The following is a 20,368-nucleotide window of genomic DNA, read 5'->3' on the forward strand; positions in this document are numbered from 1 at the left end:
CCATGTATCAATTCGGGCTCAATGCTACCTGTCCATCAATGCTCGCGATTGTAAAAACATACGTGAGTCTTAGGTCTGCCACCTGCAGCAGAGCTTGGCTCATGCAGTGCCAGCATAGCTCACAGAAAAGTCGGGGACAACTGATTCAATTAACCCTGGACTCTCTGCCACGGGAGCAGAAAAGAGATCACTTTAATTCAGAGTAAGTGATCACTTTAATTATTCACGCTGTTTAAATTATGAACGACAGAACAGTTTCTGGAAATTGTACCTAGAGTTGAATGGCGGGACGGCTGGCTGTGGCTGGTACAAGCCGGAGGGGTGTTGCACAGCGGAGAGCTGAACAGAGACAAACTGACCCAAATACATCCCTGTGTCAGAGTCTAGCGATGAGGTCTCCACCAGCGGCCGGCACCAAGGCACCCCACTACTGGCCAACCCCTCCCCTCCTCATGCACTCCACTCCACTGGGCTATTGCCCCCCGGCCTATCAGTTCTATCCTGCCATCACCGAGCACACCGTACACACGCAGACCCTGAGTACATACCCAATGGATGAATTTAGAATATGTGAGGGGAGGGCATCATCGGGGTTGACGGGGGGGGGGTGAGCAAGGCCAGTGCAGGCCTTACTAAAACTCAGCCTAAGGGCACGGGTGGTAGTTAATCCGCCACTGCATATCAATAGCAGTAGCAACTGAGAGCATCGTTTATCTTAAGAAGCAAAGTAAAGCAAAAGCATTCAGAGTAAAATATGAAGAATCTGAGTGAGGTAAACAAAGGCCTCACTACCTCTTACGTTGAGAAAAAAACTAGCTGGAGTTCCTGTCCCCATTTTGAATGTGTGGTCTCTTCTACAGGAAATAGATAATGAGTTGCTCATAAACCCAACAATAGCACAATTGTTGTAGTTTATAATCTGGGGTGGGGGGGGGGGGAGGTCAGTGGGGAGTTGTGTGTGGAAGAGGAGAAGATCTCCATTTGGAAATGACGTGAAAGGGAGAAACCCAAGGATAAAAGGCTGCTTTGTCACTTCAGCAGTCTGATGCTCCTATTAGAATGGATTAGTGTCCGAACTGAACTGCTTGGGATGGATTTTAGAGAACTTACGTGCTCGTGCAGGCAATTTGAAGAGTGCACTCCTGCTCTTGCCTTTTTGGACATGTTACTGAGGGTGAATTATTCTTAAACTTTTGTGCTCTGATATCTCAATTGCACCTTTCTTGGTGTAAGCTCATCTCCTGTGTTTAGATCTAGGTGCACAGGAATCATTTCCTCTCCATTCTCCCAGCACATTTTAGGTCATTAGCAGGGCTCCTGCAGCAACCTGGACAGAGATTAGTTAGTTCATAGTCGACTGGAGTTCGAACCTGGAGGGTCTGGCCTGTGTGTTTAAATGCATTTCAAATGGGCCTCATGATATCCCTTTTTAGATCAGGGATTTGATGTAGAGTTTGCTGTACCTCAAACAACAGAGTACGCACCACTAAGCCAAGGAGATGATAGAAGCTTGCATCTATACCTTTTTAGGAGTATCACAATATTTACTTCTCTCCACAGAAATTGACTGTTTAGGGCAATGATTCTCAACCATTTTCTTTCCACTCACATACTACTTTAAGCATTCCCTGACATCGTGCTCTGTGATTAGTAAGGGTTTGCTTAAGGTGGTTACGTGAGTGGGAAAGTTGAGAAACACTGCTCTAAACCCAAATGTTACCGAAATATTTTGCTTGAGAAAAATTGTCATTGGCCCATTTCCTTTGGAGTTAGGAAACCGTGCACATATCGAGTCAATGAGGTACAATTTAAACAGTGGTTTTCAACCTTTATCTTTCCACCCACATACCATCTTAAGCAATCCCTTACTAATCACAGAGCATTGATGGCATAGGGATTACTTAAAGTGAGTGGAAAGAAAAAGGTTGATAACCACTGGTATAGGATGATAGTGGTCTTGTAAAGTCAATAGAGGATATGATTCATAAAGTTGTAAAAAAAGCAGAAATTGCACGATATACTTGGAATGAGTGAGTGGAGTGAACATGAACCACTCCTCATCAATAGGTCAGCAGTGGAAAGGGTTAAGAACTTCAAATTCCTTGGTGTCAACATTTCCGAAGGTCTATCCTGGGACCTCCATGTTGATGGACAAAATAGGCAAAGAAGGCTCTCCAGCAGCGATACTTCATGAGGAGTTTGAGGAGATTTGTTTCACCCCCAAATCTTGTAAATTTCTACAGGTGAACTGTGAAGGTAATTCTGATTGGTTGCTTCACTGTCTAGTATGGAGGTGCCAATGCACAGACTACGGAGAGTTGTGAACTCGGCCAGCACTATCATGGGCATCAGTCTTCACCCCATTAAGGACACCTACAAGAGGCGTTGTCTCAAGAAAGCAGCCTCTATCTTTACCACCCGGGCCATGCCCTCCTGTACCTCTAACACCCAATCGTACAAAAACAGCTTCTTCCCCTGCCATCGGATTTTTGAGTGGAGAATAAACTACAGACACTGCTTCACTTTCTCTTCTTTTGCACAGATTATTTTTACATGTATTTATAGCAATATTTGGATCCATTAAATGCTTCTGCAAAACAACAAATTTCATGACATATTCATGAGCACAAATTCTGATTCTGATTCAGACACATACCCCATTTAAGGATTAGAGTAAAGATTTGAATGGTCTCATAATTTGTTGCAGGTAAGGTGAAGTGAAGGTTTATTTTTTTCTCTGCTTATTGAAGCCCTGGAAGAGTTGACCAAATTGCATTGTGAACGTCAGCTGAGCCCTTCTGAGCACCTGTGTCCCCCTTTAGCTGCTAATTCCCCCCCCCCTCTGCTTATTCCCCTGCAGATGCAGAGAAGCTGAATGAAGTCACTGATATCGGCAGGAGAGCTGGCTCAATCCATGCCATGTCCGACAAAAGGAAGATTGATGACTCCAGTGACAGTCAGGAAGATGAACAGATGGTAAATGAATTCTTAACAGTTTCCTTGAGGAAGATATATCAAGCCTGGACTGTAATTATCTTATTGATGTGCCTTAGGTTGCAGTGATCCAGTCATGGCAAAATAATTTCTCCATCACTTTCAAGGTAAATTCTCTCACCCTCCACATTCACAGAAAATAGAGAAAAACAAAGGTTTTTGGTGCATTTCTGCAGGTAGTACTAGATCAAATAAATCTAGATTTTGCAAAGAACATTAAACAGCATAGAAAATAACTTTTCAGCTCAATGTTCAAATTGCCTACATAAACTCGTCCCATTTTTCTGTGTTTGGCCCATCTCCCTTTAAACCTTTTCCATAACCACCTTGACAAGTTGTCACCTACGTCCCCTTTAAGCCTTTCTCCATGTTAAATCTATGCCCTCTTGTTTTTAAAGCCCTCTACCCTTTACCCTTGGAAAATGAATGTGACCAACAAGGAAATGAATGGAATCTGAAATGCCAGGAGGAAAGTGAAGTAAAAGAATGTGGTGAGCCCATTGGACCCCAAAACCCAGCAGCAAAAGAAATTCACCAAGACAAATGGTCATTTAAACAAAAAAGTTACTTTTAAAACAGGATCAAACTTTAACTTATTACTATTATCATCTTAACCCCCTTCTAATTCTAAGCGCATGTGTATGTAATGTGTGTATAAGTTCAGAAAAGTTTTTTGATTCATAGTCTATTCTCACTTCTCACTCCTCCAAGTTCACCATTATCAGGCAATTCTTATACTGTGCACAGAATTTAACATTTATGAATTTTCACCAGGCTCTAGTGAAAAGGTAAATGGTTACCACTCAGGAAGGTTCTTATCGGTTTTCAGAGAGAGATTTGTTGCTCACTGGACACACACAAACTGATTCCTTTCGATCAGCTACTTCAGTGTCTTGCCGAAGAAACTTGCCCCATCAGGATTTTCCAGATGATAACCTCTTTCTTTCAGGTCACTGCAGAGTTCCTTTTCTGTTTCCCTTATCTCAGGCGAAACACCACACAACCAGCCATCTCCTCTTGTATGGACCACAAGAGCTTTAACAGGCTGAACTAAAACTCACAACCCATCTTCAAAATGGGGTTTCAAACCAATTTCCAAAAGCCACTGCAGAAAACCAGCACTCTCTCTCTCTCTCTCTCTCTCTCTCTGTCACACTTAGAGAAAAATCTGTTTAACTCTCTCTGTTTGCAAAACCACATGGCCATCCTAAAACAGCATACCCCACCAAAACAGCTTGCTGACTCCCAAAATCAATTCATGAGAGATCTTATCAGTTTCCTGAGATGAGCCCTTCCATTTGGACCTCATTGAGAAAATCTCCAGCACAGGAGTCTATTCTCTTTGCAGACCTGTAGGCACCACCTTTTGCATAACTGTTGCATTTTAAAATGAGATATGTTTTGAAGTGTTTGTATCTGCCCTTGACCCAACCAAAACCCCACAATCTATCTTCCAAAAACATATCTATACATAATATAAAATATAACATAATCTGACACAAGTTGATTGCTGGAACTAATTAATGATCTCTAATTGTTGAATTTAGTGTTGGCTCAGGAAGCTACAGTGTGCCATATCAGATGTTGAGGTCCTATTCCCTGATTTTAAGTTGACCTTTATTGGAACAGTGCAGGAAGCCAAATGCAGAGAGATTAAAATGGGAGTGAGGTGAAGAATAAAAGCGACAGTGAACTGGAAGCTCGGGTTTACACTTGGCGACTGACCATTCTGCGTTATATGACAAACAGCAGAAACAATGCCCTGTATTGGGTAAATCGTAGTTTCAGGCAGATGACAAGAAATGGGGAAGTAAAAGAGCTGGTTATTCATCACCTCCACAGGAATATGCCATGAGAAGAGGAGTAGATAATTATTTTCAGAGTTAGAAAATGGCAACAGGCCTTTTCTGCTCGAGTCTTTGCCGCCCAATTACATCCATGTCATCCTGTAACCTACTAACCCCATAGGTCTTTAGAGCATGGGAGGAAACTGGACCACCGGAGGAAACCCATGCAGTCATGTGCAGAACACACAAATTCCTTGTAGACAGTGGTGGATTGGAACTGCTGGCACTGTAATCACATTGTGAAAATGTCTCCTTTTAATGATGATGAGGTTGGATCTTGGCAGGCATGGCCCATTTAGAAAGTTGAAAGGAGAATGAGTTGGGATGGTGTACTGTAGCTGCATCAAGTTGAAGGTGTCTGAAAATGTGACAGTTAATTCAAGGTGGAGATAGTGTAAAGGAAAACGAGGCCAAAAGGAACTCTGTCTGCTTTCTGGGTCGGAGTGAAGGTGAGTACAGACTTGTGAGAAATGAAACAAGTGTATTTGAGATCTAAGGTGGGGGATGAAGTGGGAAGGAGTAACCACAGAAATGGAAAAGGACATTTTGGAAGATGGAATTTAAAGGGCTTTAGACGAAAGAAATAATGAAAAGTAAAAAAAAATTATGGTTGAGAGGGAGAGTTTTAATATTCAAGTAAAAACACACCGAAATGCTGGAGGAACTCGGTCTTTTCAGCATCTATTGGAGACAAAGATATATTGCCGACGTTTCAGGCCGGAGCCCTTCTTCAAGCAATAAGCAAAATAAGCCAGAAGCAGGAAATCTCAGAAAGTCACAGAATTCAAACAATGCTTGGCTGGGGGAAGGATCTAGACCCACAAAAGGTGTTAATTGGACATAATAAGGGATGAGGTAAAAATTTATCATGTTGTGCAAAAGGGGACGGAATGGAGAGACCGAGATAGGGAAAGGTGATGGGGGAAGAAGGGGGAGGCGGGGGTGGTTTAATGAAAGCCAGAGAAGTCGATATTAATCCCATCCGGTTGGAGGGTGCCCAGTCGGAAGACGAGGTGCTGTTCCTCCAATTTATGGGTGGTCTCAGTCTGACAGTACATGGACAGAAATGTCAGCAAGTGAGTGGGATGGGGAATTGAAATGAGTGGCCAACTGGGAGATCCACGCTATTGCAGCAGACAGAGCTGAGGTGCTCAACAAAGTGATTTCCCAGTCTGCATCCAGTCTTTCCAATGTAGAGACCATGGCAGGAGCACCAGATGCAGTAGATGACCCCCTGCAGATTCACAAGTGAAATGTTGCTTCACTTGGAAGGACTGTTTGTGGCCCTGAGAGGTGAGGAGGGAGGTTGTATGGGTGCAAGTGGAGCATCTCCTGCGGTCACAGGGGTAGGTCCCAAGGGGACGATTAGTGGGAAGGGAGGAGTGGACAAGGAAGTCATGCAAGGGAGTGGTCCCTGCGGAAGGCGGAGAGGGGAACCACCGTTAAATTGGAGGAATAGCACCTCATCTTCCAACAGGGTATCCTCCAATGGATGGCATTAATATTGACTTCTCTAGCTTTAGTTAACCCCCTCCCCTTTCTTCCCCCATTGCCTTTCCCTATCATTGTCTCTCCATTCTGTCTCCTTTCACACAAACATGATAAATTCTTACCTCGTCCCTTATATCCAACTGACAATTTTTGTTGGTCTAGATTCCTCCCCCATTGTCTGAATTCTGGGACTTTCTGAGATTTCCTGCTTCTGGCTCATTCTACTTATTCTTCGAAGAAGGGCTCAGGCCCGAAACGTCAGCAATATATCTTTGTCTCCTATACATGCTGAAAAGACCGAGTTCCTCCAGCATTTTGAATGTGTTTTTACTACAATCACACGGTGTCTGTGTTTCACTGAGTTTTAATATTCAGTTGTGCCTTTGAGCTGTCTAACTTGGTTGGGTTCTTGCCTCCCACTCCTGAGGCTTCAGCTGAATAATCCAGGACATTAGTCTGCATGCACCATTGATGGAGTGGTGCACCATCCTCTGAGTTGGACGCAAAGTGTGCCCTGGCATTATTCTGAGGAGGGACAGCAGTATTTTATGCTCCATTCCAATGAATATTGATCCCTCAATCGTCATTGCAAATACTAATCATTCTGTCATTTTAATCTGCTGTGCACATTTTAAGCTGCTTTGCGCTTGAGAGGGCACTTTCAGAGATTCTCTGTTTGTGATGGCACAGACTTTCTTTGCAGTCGTTAATAGGTTGTAGTAATAAGACCTTGACTCGGTATTGAGTTCTGCCATGGCATTTCGAAGAGAAGGAGCATTGCTCCATATTCAACAACATTGCTCTCTTTAAAGTACATTAAAACATATTGTGAACATTCCTTCAAATCCATAGAAATATATTTAATTTTAGCCTCAACATAAAATTCTAGCATTCTCACTTGCTAATCATTGTTTTCATTCCTCAAAATGGTGGAAATATTAAGCAGGTCAGACAGCATCTTTCGAGAGTGAAACAAAGTTGTGATGAAAGGTTGCAAAGTTGACAGATGCTGCCTGACCTGCTGAATTGTGTTTTTTTCCCAGTTTCGTAGCATCTTTTTGATTGCCTGTCGCCTGAAGTGCAAATATTTCATCTCCGGCCAAGATTGTTTCAGAAGTGAGTGTTTCAGTCAGAGTTATCACCTGAAGGCAGAAACCTCAATTGTGAAGAGGGAGCTAATCAGCAAAATGCAGAAACTCCAAGGGCAATGTTTATCGAGGATAATAACAGACTGACGGGCACAATAATCTTTAAGCTATTGATCCTTTAATCTTGCTGTGCTCTTTGAATAACGCCCAAGCACAGTGCAGTGAAAGTAATGTCCTTCCTAAACTCATAGTGAGAGGATAATTGCCACAAGTTGTGATTTTGCAAATGCACATGGCAACTCAGGAGTAAAGAAGAGATTTGTATTATCCGGTACTCATCAGTAAAAATACCTCTGTCTTTGGGATTTTACACAACATGCCATTTTAACTGCAGGGTGTTCATCTTGTTCTTTCCAAGATGATCCCTTTCAAAGTAAGTACAGCATTTATATTCACACAGCATATCAACCAATCTCAAAAGTTCTAAATTTGATCTGTAGCGGCAGCTACACTGCTAACTGAAGGATTGCACAACCAGACGGGTTGAGGTCAGTGAGCAAAAACTGATTTATTGCAGGCTGCCTGGCTGGTCTTATACTCCCAGCCCAGACCTAGCTGAGAACCGCGCTGGGGACCCCCGAAGACACTGGGGCATCACGTGGGTCCCCAAGCGTGGGCTTCTGAGCCCGGTCCCGAGGTCGGGAGGAAACCTCCAATGGCGCCATTTTGGCCGGCTGCCCCGCCGCTTGCGTGACAAGTGGGGCCGGTTCCCCAGCTCCTGCAGATGCGAGAACTCTTCCTTCGCTATCTGGAGCTTATCCGGCGGGAGCCGGTGTGCCTTGGTGTGGACCGGCGGGCCTTGGGTGGGGATGTAATGAAACACCCTATGGCGTGGTGAGGTGGCGGAGAACTGCGGCTTGAGGAGGGACAGGAACTCATTGAGGATACACTGAAACTCATCCTTGGGCGTGCTGACCGTGGCCATCTGTGTGGGAGGCGTTGAGGCGAACGGATTAGAAGGTACGGGCATCTACCAGTTGCCTACCTTGAATGTCAACCAGGAGTCCATGGGCAAGGAGGAAGTCGACACCCAGGATGGTGGTTGGAAGAGACGAAACGGTGAACCTCAACGAGAACTTCCACTGGCCTACCTGGAAGTGGACGGTCTTGTCTCCATACGTTTGGATCTCTGTCAAATTGGCTGCACAGTGGGGAGGTCCTCAAGGCTGGTTCCGGGACTTGATGGCTGTGGCCGGGATGAAGCTGATCTAGGCCCCAGTGTCGATGAGGAAACGCTGGCCGCTGACTGAATCCCGCAGGTAGAGAAGGCTGTGTTCTTGGCCAGCCGCCGCAGCCATTAACAGCGGCTGGCCTGCTCGTTTCCCTGGGATGAGCGGGGCTGACAACAGTTCCGAGCCTTAGCTCCCCAGCGCTGGTGGAAGAAGCAGAGGCCTGAAATGGATGACTTGCTTCTGGCTATACTCTTTGAGTATAGGGGCCGGGTGTTCCACCGCAGCACAAGAGGAAGGCTTGGCGTGGTCATGCCCGTGACTTGTAACCTGCTGGACTGCTGAACCCTCTGGGAATCGTTCGAGCCATAGCTCCTGAGCCTTTTGAGTGACCTTCATAGGGTCGACAAAGTTCTCCTGGGACAGTAATGGCTGGATGTCTTCAAGCAGATGGTCGAGGAAGATGCGCTCAAAGAGTGAGCAGTTGGTGTGATCGCCCATGAACGTGAGCATCTCGTCCATCAACTCGATTGGAGATCTGTCCCCCAAGGCGTCGAGGCGCAGCATCTGAGTGGCACGCTGGCGCCTGGAGAGGCTGAGGGAGCTGGTGAGCACCTGCTTGATGGTCCCATACTTATCTTCCACAGGTGGATGCTGAACGAGGTGCAGAACTTGTTTGGCAGTGGCCTGGTCCAAGGCGGCGACCAGATGGTAAAACTTGGTCGAATCCGATGAAATTTGGTGGAGGTGAAACTGAGCCTTTGCGTGGCTGAACCCAAAAGTCAGGAAGCTTGATGGCTATAGCGTTGATTGAAGGGTCTTTCTTGTTGGGTTCAAAGACTTTTGAACCTGTTGGGGTCACCAATTGTAGCGGCCGCTACACTGCTAACTGCAGGATCGCACAACCAGACAGGTTGAGTTCAGTGAGCAAATACTGATTTATTGCAGGCTGCCTGGCTGGTCTCATACTCCCAGCCTGGACTTGGCTGAGAACTGTGCTGGGGGCCCCCGATGTCACTGGGGCATCACGTGGGTCCCCAAGCGCGGGCTTCTGAGCTCGTTGCCAAGGTCGAGAGGAAACCCCCGATGGTGCCATTTTGGCTAGCTTCCCCGCTGTGTGCGTGACAAGTGGGGCCGGTTCACCTGCCTAATGGCATACCGCCACACTCCAATCAGTGTGCCACAAGAGGTGGAACACATGTTAACAATGCTTGCATAGCAAGAGTACCAGCCAGACTATTTTAATTCTACGCAAAGACTGGAGGAACTCAACAAGATTTCTCAAGATTTGAAGAAAGGGTCCTGACCTGTAATGTTGACTGCCTATTTCAGTGGTTTTCAAACTTCCCCCCCAAACTCACATTCCACCTTAACCAATCCCTATGCCACTCACATCCCTGGTATGTGAGTGGGAAGAAAAAGTTTGAAAACCACTGTTTTAATCGTGCCTAATTGACTCGTCATGAGCATGGTTTCATAACTCCAAAGGAAATGGGCCAATGACAATTTTTCTCAAGCAAAATATTTTAGTAACAATTGGGTCAAGAGCAGTGATTCTCAACCTTCCCTCTCCACTCACATCCCACCATAAGCAATCCCTTACTCATCACAGAGCACTGTGAGTTTAGGGGGGCAGTTTGAAAACCGCTGGTCTATTTCTTTCCAGGGATGTTGCTTCATTCACTGAATCCTTTCAGCTTTTCATCGTTTGCTCAGGATTCCAGCATCAGAAGCTTCTAGTGTCGCACATTTTAATTCTAACACAAACCACTTGATGCTTTGATTGATAAAATAAACATCAAAATACCAGCTTGAGCAAAACCATCCTTTATAAATTTGCATTTGTAAGTGGAATAGAATATTTAATTAGCAGCCTTACCTCATTCTTATTTATTTTTGTCTTTGTTTTCTGTTGCTCAGTTTTGTGTAGGTTGTCTAATGACAGTGACCTTATTTACATAGGTGGCTCCCATGCAAAAGTTAAAACAGGGAACTTGCTCATTGTAAGTCTGCAGTGACACATAATCAATCAGCGGTAGGTAGATTTCAATCATGTAATTCTTGGTGGCATTGCCCATCATCGTCAGTGTGATTCTCAGCCACACACAGAATCTGAGCTGAGAAACGGAGTTCATGCTGTGACCGACCCCCCCCCCCACCCACCTACTGTCCAAAATCCTTCCGTTATCCGGCACTGAGGGGAAGTCCCTCGAACAACAGAAGGGGAGTCAGGACAAGGTGCCACAGTGGCTAAATAGAGAACCAAGGCAACAATGTACATTGATGAAAATGTATGGATGTGGCACTAAGGATGTGAAAAGACTTTTAATAATTTATCATGAATAAAGTTTATTTTTAAAAAATGCAATGCAATCTGTCTTGCTGCTGTGATCAAATGGAATATATCCCCAGCAATTCAGAACGAAAAAGCTTTAAAAAAAAGATTAGTTGTTAGTTTTATTTGTGCAAAGTATCTTTCAGAGATGGTGAAAGATGTTGTGGAATAGAATGCATTTCACCTGCTCACATATCTGACAAAATTCAGTTTAAATGTAGCATAGGTCAAGTGTACATTAGAGCATCTTTTGCTGCAGCGTCATAATTAGCCTCTGACGACTTCACGGTGACATTTCTGACAGCAGGTTCCTCGCTAACTGATGCTGAATGTCTTGTTGCTTTGGGGACTGACAATCTTTCAGGCCAGCGGAGGTGATCTTTTATCCTTTGTGAGATACATTGAGCTTATTTCTGTTAGGTCTGCTTTGTTCATGAATGAGTGAGACAAACACCAGACTGAGTCGAAATCAGGGTTCTTTGTTCTTTATTACCGGATTGTAACACTTGCGACTAACAATGTTAGTCGGAGAATGCATTCTGCCGTTATCAGCAAAATGGTGATTTTTTATACCCTTGGATACATGCTTAGAACATCATCATATCATTACTTGTCCAATGACTAAAACTGTTGCTATCCTTTCCCTGCTAGCTTCCTGCCTCTCAATCCATCAATGTCTCTCTTATCTTGTAAGTACAAGGATGCATTCACATCTTGTTACAGCCCTGTACAGGGTAACTCCTTACACATTCCCATCTCATGATGTTTTACCTTACATTTCTCAAAGGTGAAAGCTAAACCCATGTCTTTGCCCCTGTCCATAGGGTTAATCTTCCATCCAATGTCTCTCTGAAACTTTCCTTTGAGAGATAATGAATCTGTTTGGGAGCCATTGTAAACTAATCTGGCTGGTGGGGAACTGATGTGATCTGGTTGGCTAACAGCTTTCAATGTAGCTGATTTTTATTTTTCATCCATTTCAGTTCGATGCCTCATTGGTTAAAATGGCTTACTTTCCTTCTGGCTTGATTAATTGTCTCCAGTAATGGGTTAGATCTTCAATTTATTGGTGCTGATACTCAGTCTGGTAGTTTGGCAGATTTGCTGATTCAGGAAACCCAATGGCACAAGGCAGGAGCAGTTACTGTGGTTGCAATGACTGAGGATGGTCAAAGATCATTTACAGTTGGAAAAATGGGATGGGGATGGGGGGGGGGGGGCGGCGTTGTGCGTGCATGTTGGGAGATGTCAGGATTATGGGGAGGTTATGTTGGAGAATGGAAAGGGTTTGCAGCAGACTTCAACAAGGATTTTATTTGAAGGCTGCACCTGGCAATTGGAGTCAGGTGATGCAGGCAGTTGGATTTGAAAAAATATGCTCAGATCAGCAAGAAGCTGATCTAGGCAATAGTGATGAAGGGAACTTGTGATACGGGGTGGTATTAATTCACTTCAATTCAGCAGTTTAGAGAGACAGTACTTTTTTTTGGAATGAAGTTTCATACAGTACCTACAGCAATGAGTAAGAAATTTACAACTAACTAGATTTTTTTCTTCTACTGGTTAATAGTTTGAGTGGGGTTTAATGAATACATAACGATTGCAGAGCCAAGAGAGTTTAGGAGAGTGTTTGGTATTGAGAAATTGGTTACAGGTAACTCGGACCAAATGCCTTCTTCTAGTTAAGATACCTGTCTCATATTTTAATGTTATATGTTTTCAGCATGGATTGAAATTAATTTTTTTTACATAAAGACACAAAGCCTCCTTTAATGGTTTTTGGGATCTAACTTCTCTCTGTGTGTTGAACCATCTTCCTTCTCCAGATGTTGGTGGGCCTTGTGTCTGATAATTAATATTTTTAAATTTTTCTAATTGGCTCAATATCATCCATTTTAGGGATTTAAAATTAGCCTATTCTTTGTCATGGCCTCCATGTAAGTCCCTTCCTCCCTTTATTTATGTGCATTATGTAAATAATACATTCAAGTTCTGTTTCAGATAGGTTCAGCAGTTTGGTTTAGTGCTAATTCATTTGTTAAACTTGGGTGGGATTCATGGTATTGGATGCAGTAAATTGTTTCACTGTTGTTTGATGCTAGTCCATAACTAGTTACTGTTTGAGATGATCTCCAGTGTCATTAGTCACAGTTCCTTCTGGGCCAGGTGGTTTTGCTTTGATTTGATGGCATGAATTCCATACATCCTTGATCCCTTTTACATAGCGATCACTCTTAATTGGTGTGTGAATGACCTGTGCTTAAAGCAAGGTTGGGTTGTTCACACTGAACCAAGAAAAGCTAGGTCAGTGTGACTTTTATAATAACCCCGTATCCTGGAGCAAAAGGATGCGGGACCTGCAGTATTACAGCGTCGGTGTCCTGTGTGATGTATAACGTATGTGTCGGGCAGTGACTTCATTGCTGCTGCTTGAAGTTAGAATCACTTGCTGGTAAGTTGCATGCATTCAACATCATCAGTGCATCACAGCCTTCGACTGTTCTGAAGATGGGTAAGCCTTCTTGACAGGAGCTGATGTGAAACGCATCGGCTCTGATATAATTTATCTTGTGGGTAATACATGGGATGAAAATGACCCCATCCTGTATTTGTTCTGTTCACACAGGTAAGTGAAGCAGTTAATTCCCATCTTTTAATGGCTGTGTAAAAGGGGTATCTGAGTATGGATATATTGTGACCCTATTGGAATGGTGGAAGTTGTGGTGTTCCTGCTTTGTAACAATAAACTGTCTGGAACCACTAATCTGCAGCAGGAGCTAGAAGTCTCAACACGAATGTTGGTCGAGTGTTTCTTGCAAATAAACCATTATCCCTTTTGCTACGTATCTATTGTGCGTTAATGCATTTGAGAAGACACTACCATTAGAATACTGACATTCATATGAACTTAAATAATGTACATTTGTCATGAAATGCACAACACTTGCAGATTGAGAGGTTGGGAGGAAAAAGAACTAAGAAGATTTGTTGAATTTTTGAATGAACTGATCGATAAATAATAATCCTAACCTCTGCCGTCATTCGTGGATAATCATAAAAGTGACAAAATTCTTGTTTTGTCCCACAAGGATAGGATGAAAATACACAACTCTCTCACAATGATACCAGCCTGATCCATATCCATCTGACCAGTGGAACTTGTCTAATTGACCACAAAGAATGAAGCCTGCACAACATCTCTTCCAAGGGATCTACCTTGCAAGCGCTATTATTTAAATAAAATGGAAGATAAATAATTTTACAAATATAGGACTTGAATTCATTTATTCAATGTGAGCCAATATTTTTACTTCAAATGTTTGTTCTGCGCACCACCAGGATGAAATCAAAAGCTCTTATCCTAATATGCTAATCTATTCTTCTTTCTTTTTTCTTTGGCTTGGCTTCGCGGACGAAGATTTATGGAGGGGGTAAAAAGTCCACGTCAGCTGCAGGCTCGTTTGTGGCTGACCAGTCCGATGCGGGACAGGCAGACACGATTGCAGCGGTTGCAAGGGAAAATTGGTTGGTTGGGGTTGGGTGTTGGGTTTTTCCTCCTTTGCCTTTTGTCAGTGAGGTGGGCTCTGCGGTCTTCTTCAAAGGAGGCTGCTGCCCGCCAAACTGTGAGGCGCCAAGATGCACGGTTTGAGGCGTTATCAACACACAATAATCATAAAAGTGACAAAATTCTTGTTTTGTCCCACAAGGATAGGATGAAAATACACAACTCTCTCACAATGATACCAGCCTGATCCATATCCATCTGACCAGTGGAACTTGTCTAATTGACCACAAAGAATGAAGCCTGCACAACATCTCTTCCAAGGGATCTACCTTGCAAGCGCTATTATTTAAATAAAATGGAAGATAAATAATTTTACAAATATAGGACTTGAATTCATTTATTCAATGTGAGCCAATATTTTTACTTCAAATGTTTGTTCTGCGCACCACCAGGATGAAATCAAAAGCTCTTATCCTAATATGCTAATCTATTCTACTATCCTCATAATTCCTGTTCTTGGATGCTATGTTAGGGAATCAAGGGATATTGGCACAGTGCAGGTTAATGATACTGGGATCGAAAGTCGGCCATTGCTCATTGACAGAGCAGGATTGAAGAGTGACATGGCGTACATTTACTCTTAATTATGCTCCTCCGTTGGAATGACAAGCAATTCTCATGAAATAATTTAACAGTATGTATTTATCGATGAGAATTTTTTTAACACCATAGGTTTTAAACTGTCATACTGAGGTGTAAAACCACCTTTTATGGGGATGGCTATAGGGAAGACGATAAAGGAAGCAATCTTGTTGTCATTCTGAAACAAAGTTCTCAACATCTTACAGGTGTAACCTATTTATTGTTTTTTTTTTAAATTTTTTATTTTTCACACCATAAATCACAATAGCCATGATATACACTTTTTCTTTTCCACACATTTACAGTGACTTTTTCTCCCTCCCCCCTCCCTCCTCCCAAGCCACCCCCCCACCCCCCCCCCCCTCATCCATTTTAGGTATACAATCTAGGTTGCATTAATTCAGTTAGACAATGTTGTCATTCAACAAAAATACACCAGAAATTCTACTGAGTCCATTCTTTTCTTTTCTTCTCCTTCCATCAACTTAGGTAATGTTTGTTCCCGGTAGGTTTTCGCTATTGTATTTAATGTAAGGCTCCCATACTTGTTCGAATATTTCAATATTATTTCTTAAACTATATGTTATTTTTTCTAATGGAATACATTTATTCATTTCTATATACCATTGTTGTATTTTCAAATTATCTTCCACTTTCCAGGTTGACATAATACATTTTTTTGCTACGGCTAGGGCTATCTTGACAAATCTTTTTTGTGCATCTTCCAAGTCAATTCCAAATTCTTTGTTTTTTATGTTGCTTAGGAGAAAGATCTCTGGATTCTTTGGTATATTGTTTTCTGTTATTTTATTTAATATCTGATTGAGATCATCCCAAAATTTTTCTACTCTCTCACATGTCCAGATTGCATGAATTGTTGTTCCCCTTTCTTTTTTACATCGAAAACATCTATCAGATACTGTTGGGTCCCATTTATTTAACTTTTGCGGTGTAATGTATAGTCTGTGTAACCAATTATATTGTATCATACGCAGCCTCGTATTTATTGTATTTCTCATCGTTCCAGAGCATAATTTCTCCCATGTTTCCTTTTTTATCTTTATATTTAAATCTTGTTCCCATTTTTGTTTAGTTTTACCATTTGTTTCCTCATTCTCCTTTTCTTGCAGTTTAATATACATATTTGTTATAAATCTTTTGATTAACATTGTATCTGTAATCACATATTCAAGGTTACTTCCCTCTGGTAAACTCAAATTGCTTCCTAATTTATCTTTCAAGTAGGATCTCAGTTGGTAATATGCCAGCGCTGTATCTCCAGTTATATTGTACTTATCTCTCATTTGTTCAAAGGATAAGAATCTACTTCCTGAAAAACAATTTTCTATTCTTTTAATCCCTTTTTTTTCCCATTTTCTAAAGGCAAGGTTGTCTATTGTAAAAGGGAGTAGCTTATTTTGCGTCAATATTAGTTTTGGTATTTGGTAATTTATTTTATTTCTTTCTACATGAATCTTCTTCCATATATTGAGGAGATGGTGTAATACTGGAGAAGTTCTATGTTGTACCAATTTTTCGTCCCATTTATATAATATGTGTTCTGGTATCTTTTCCCCTATTTTATCTAATTCTAGTCTCGTCCAGTCTGGTTTTTCCCTTGTTTGATAAAAATCTGATAGGTACCTTAATTGTGCGGCTCTATAATAATTTTTGAAGTTTGGCAATTGTAAGCCTCCTTGTTTATACCATTCTGTTAATTTATCTAGTGCTATCCTCAGTTTCCCCCCTCTCCATAAAAATCTCCTTATTATTTTCTTTAACTCTTTGAAGAATTTTTCTGTCAGTTGTATTGGCAATGCCTGAAATAAGTATAGTATCCTTGGAAAAATGTTCATTTTAATACAGTTTATCCTTCCTATCAGTGTTAGTGGTAGCTCTTTCCAATGCTCTAAATCGTCCTGTAATTTTTTCATTAGTGGATTGTAATTGAGTTTATATAATTGGCCTAGATTTTTGTTTATTTGCACACCTAGGTATCTTATTGCCTGCGTTTGCCATCTGAATGGGGATTCCTCCTTAAATTTTGAGAAATCCGCGTTATTCATAGGCATTGCTTCACTTTTATTTACGTTTATCTTGTATCCCGACACTTCTCCATATTCCTTCAATTTCTTATATAGTTCTTTTATTGATAGTTCTGGTTCTGTTAAGTACACTATCACATCATCCGCAAACAGACTGATTTTATATTCCCTGTCTTTTATTTTTATTCCTTTTATATTATTATCTCTTCTTATCGATTCTGCTAGTGGTTCTATAGCTAGCGCAAACAATAATGGTGATAGTGGGCATCCCTGCCGCGTTGACCTGCTTAAGTTAAATTGCTTTGATACATGTCCATTTACTGTCACTTTCGCTAACGGTTCCTCATATAATGCTTTAATCCAATTAATAAACTTCTCCGGTAAACTGAATTTTTGCAATACTTTGAACAAGTAATTCCATTCTACTCTGTCGAAGGCCTTCTCTGCGTCTAAAGCAACTGCTACTGCCGGTGCTTTATTTCCTTCTACTGCATGAATTAAGTTAATAAATTTACAAATATTGTCTGTTGTGCGTCTTTTTTTGATAAATCCAGTTTGGTCTAAATTTACCATTTTCGGTACCTGTTCTGCTAATCTGTTCGCTAATAGTTTAGCTATTATCTTATAATCTGTGTTTAGCAGAGATATTGGTCTATATGACGCTGGTGAGAGTGGATCTTTCCCTTGTTTTAGTATCACTGTAATTATTGCTGTTTTACATGAATCTGGTAAGTTTTGTGTCTCATCAATCTGGTTGATTACATCCAGGAGGGGCGGTATTATTAGGTCTTTAAATGTTTTGTAGAATTCTATTGGGAGTCCATCCTCTCCTGGTGTCTTATTATTTGGTAAATTTTTTATTATCTCTTGTATTTCTACTGTTCCAAATGGTTCTGTTAATTTATTTTGTTCCTCTATTTGTAGTTTTGGTAGTTCAATTTTAGTCAAAAATTCATCTATTTTCCCTTCTTTCCCTTCGTTTTCGGTTCGGTATAATTGTTCATAGAATTCTCTGAAGTTTTCCTTAATTTCTTTTGGATTATATGTAATTTGTTTGTCTTTTTTCCTTGTTGCCAATACCATTTTCTTAGTTTGCTCTGTCTTAAGCTGCCATGCTAAGATTTTGTGTGTTTTTTCACCTAGTTCATAATATTTCTGTTTTGTCTTCATTATATTCTTCTCCACCTTATATGTTTGTAATGTTTCATATTTTATTTTTTTATCCGCCAATTCTCTTCTTTTGGTTGTATCTTCCTTTATTGCTAATTTTTTTTCTATGTTTATTATTTCCCTTTCCAACTGCTCTGTTTCCTGATTATAGTCCTTCTTCATCTTGGTTGCATAACTTATTATTTGCCCTCTAATGAATGCTTTCATTGCGTCCCATAGTATAAACTTATCTTCCACTGATTCCGTATTTACTTCAAAGTACATTTTTAATTGTTTTTCAATAAATTCTCTAAAATCCTGTCTTTTAAGTAGCATGGGGTTTAATCTCCATCTATACATTCTTGGAGGGATGTCCTCTAGCTCTATTGCCAATAACAGGGGTGAGTGGTCCGATAATAGTCTAGCTTTATATTCCGTTTTTCTAACTCTCCCTTGAATGTGGGCTGATAACAGGAATAGGTCTATCCTTGAGTATGTTTTATGTCTAGTCGAGTAGTATGAGTATTCCTTTTCTTTTGGGTTTTGTTTCCTCCATATGTCCACAAGTTTCATTTCTTGCATTGATTTAATTATAAATTTGGTTACTTTGTTCTTCCTGTTAATTTTTTTCCCCGTTTTATCCATATTTGGATCCAAATTCAGATTGAAATCCCCTCCTATTAGTATTTTCCCTTGCGTATTAGCTACCTTCAAAAAGATATCTTGCATAAACTTTTGATCTTCTTCGTTAGGTGAATATATATTAAGTAGATTCCAAAGCTCTGAATATATCTGACATTTTATCATAACATATCTCCCTGCTGGATCTTTTATTTCCTCTTCTATTTTAAATGGCACATTTTTGCTAATTAATATAGCCACTCCTCTTGCTTTTGAATTATACGATGCTGCTGTTACATGTCCTACCCAATCACTCTTTAATTTCTTGTGCTCCAATTCAGTTAAGTGTGTTTCTTGGACAAATGCTATATCTATTTTTTCCTTTTTCAGTAAATTTAGTAGTTTCTTCCTTTTAATTTGGTTATGTATTCCATTAATATTTAGAGTCATATAGTTCAGCGTAGCCATTTCATATTTTGTTTATCTTCTCTTTCCGTTTTTCCATCATTACCTTTCCTCCTTTTCCATTTCTGTTTTCTTATTTTCAACTCTTTACCAGACAACATTCCTACAACATCCAACATTTTCCTTATTCTCCTATTTCTATCTTCTTTATCCCCAATCTCCCCTTCCCCTCCTGAGTTGCCCTTTATCCCTTGTCGGACAACCACATCTCCCCTCTCCATTTGGATTTGCGAATCCACTCGCAAGCGTCAACTGATTTTGCAGTGACCGCTCTTTTCCCCCACCCAGCCCCCCCCAGAAAAGATTTCGCTTTTTATATGTCACAAAGGTCACTCTTTTTATTCCCTCCTTATTCTCTCTATTCCATTACCTTCCCTTATTAATTCTTGTCTATACTCTCTATGTTTTCCTCTAATTACAGATACTTTCACATATGCCCATTGTCTCTATTCACTCTTATACCTCTTTACCTGCATACATATCAATCGTGGTCATTTTTACCCTCCTTATCCGTCTTCATCCCTCAGTCTATTTTTGTCTTTACCCACATACATATCAATCGTGATCATTTTTGCTCTCATTACCCGTCTTCATCCCTCAGTCTATTTTTGTAATTGTTCTGCAAATTTTCGTGCTTCTTCTGGATCCGAGAATAGTCTGTTTTGTTGTCCTGGAATAAATATTTTAAATACCGCAGGATGCTTCAGTGTAAATTTATATCCTTTCTTCCATAAAATCGCTTTTGCTGTATTGAACTCTTTTCTCTTCTTTAGGAGTTCAAAGCTTATATCTGGATAAATGAATATTTTTTGCCCTTTATACTCCAGTGGTTTGTTGCCCTCTCTTACTTTTTCCATTGTCTTCTCCAGTACCTTTTCTCTTGTAGTATATCTTAGGAATTTTACTACAATAGATCTTGGTTTTTGTTGTGGTTGTGGTTTAGGGGCCAATGCTCTA

At 41.1% G+C, this 20,368-nt stretch overlaps 1 protein-coding gene across 10 annotated transcripts in view; it reads left to right on the forward strand.

The window, feature by feature from the left end:
- Positions 1 to 20,368, forward strand: part of LOC138742262 (N-acetyl-beta-glucosaminyl-glycoprotein 4-beta-N-acetylgalactosaminyltransferase 1-like) — a 710,446-nt gene that overhangs the window by 220,324 nt on the left and 469,754 nt on the right. For all 10 annotated transcript variants that reach the window (XR_011344024.1, XM_069896414.1, XM_069896402.1 and 7 more), the window contains one exon: positions 2,861 to 2,976. Coding sequence is in view for 9 of the 10 variants with exons in the window: in XM_069896414.1 (XP_069752515.1) it covers positions 2,861 to 2,976 (116 nt within the window). In the remaining variant the exon portion in view is untranslated. The remainder of the gene's footprint in view (positions 1 to 2,860; positions 2,977 to 20,368) is intronic.

Source organism: Narcine bancroftii, chromosome 1 (genome assembly GCF_036971445.1).
Source record: "Narcine bancroftii isolate sNarBan1 chromosome 1, sNarBan1.hap1, whole genome shotgun sequence".
Taxonomy (NCBI): Eukaryota; Metazoa; Chordata; class Chondrichthyes; order Torpediniformes; family Narcinidae; genus Narcine; species Narcine bancroftii.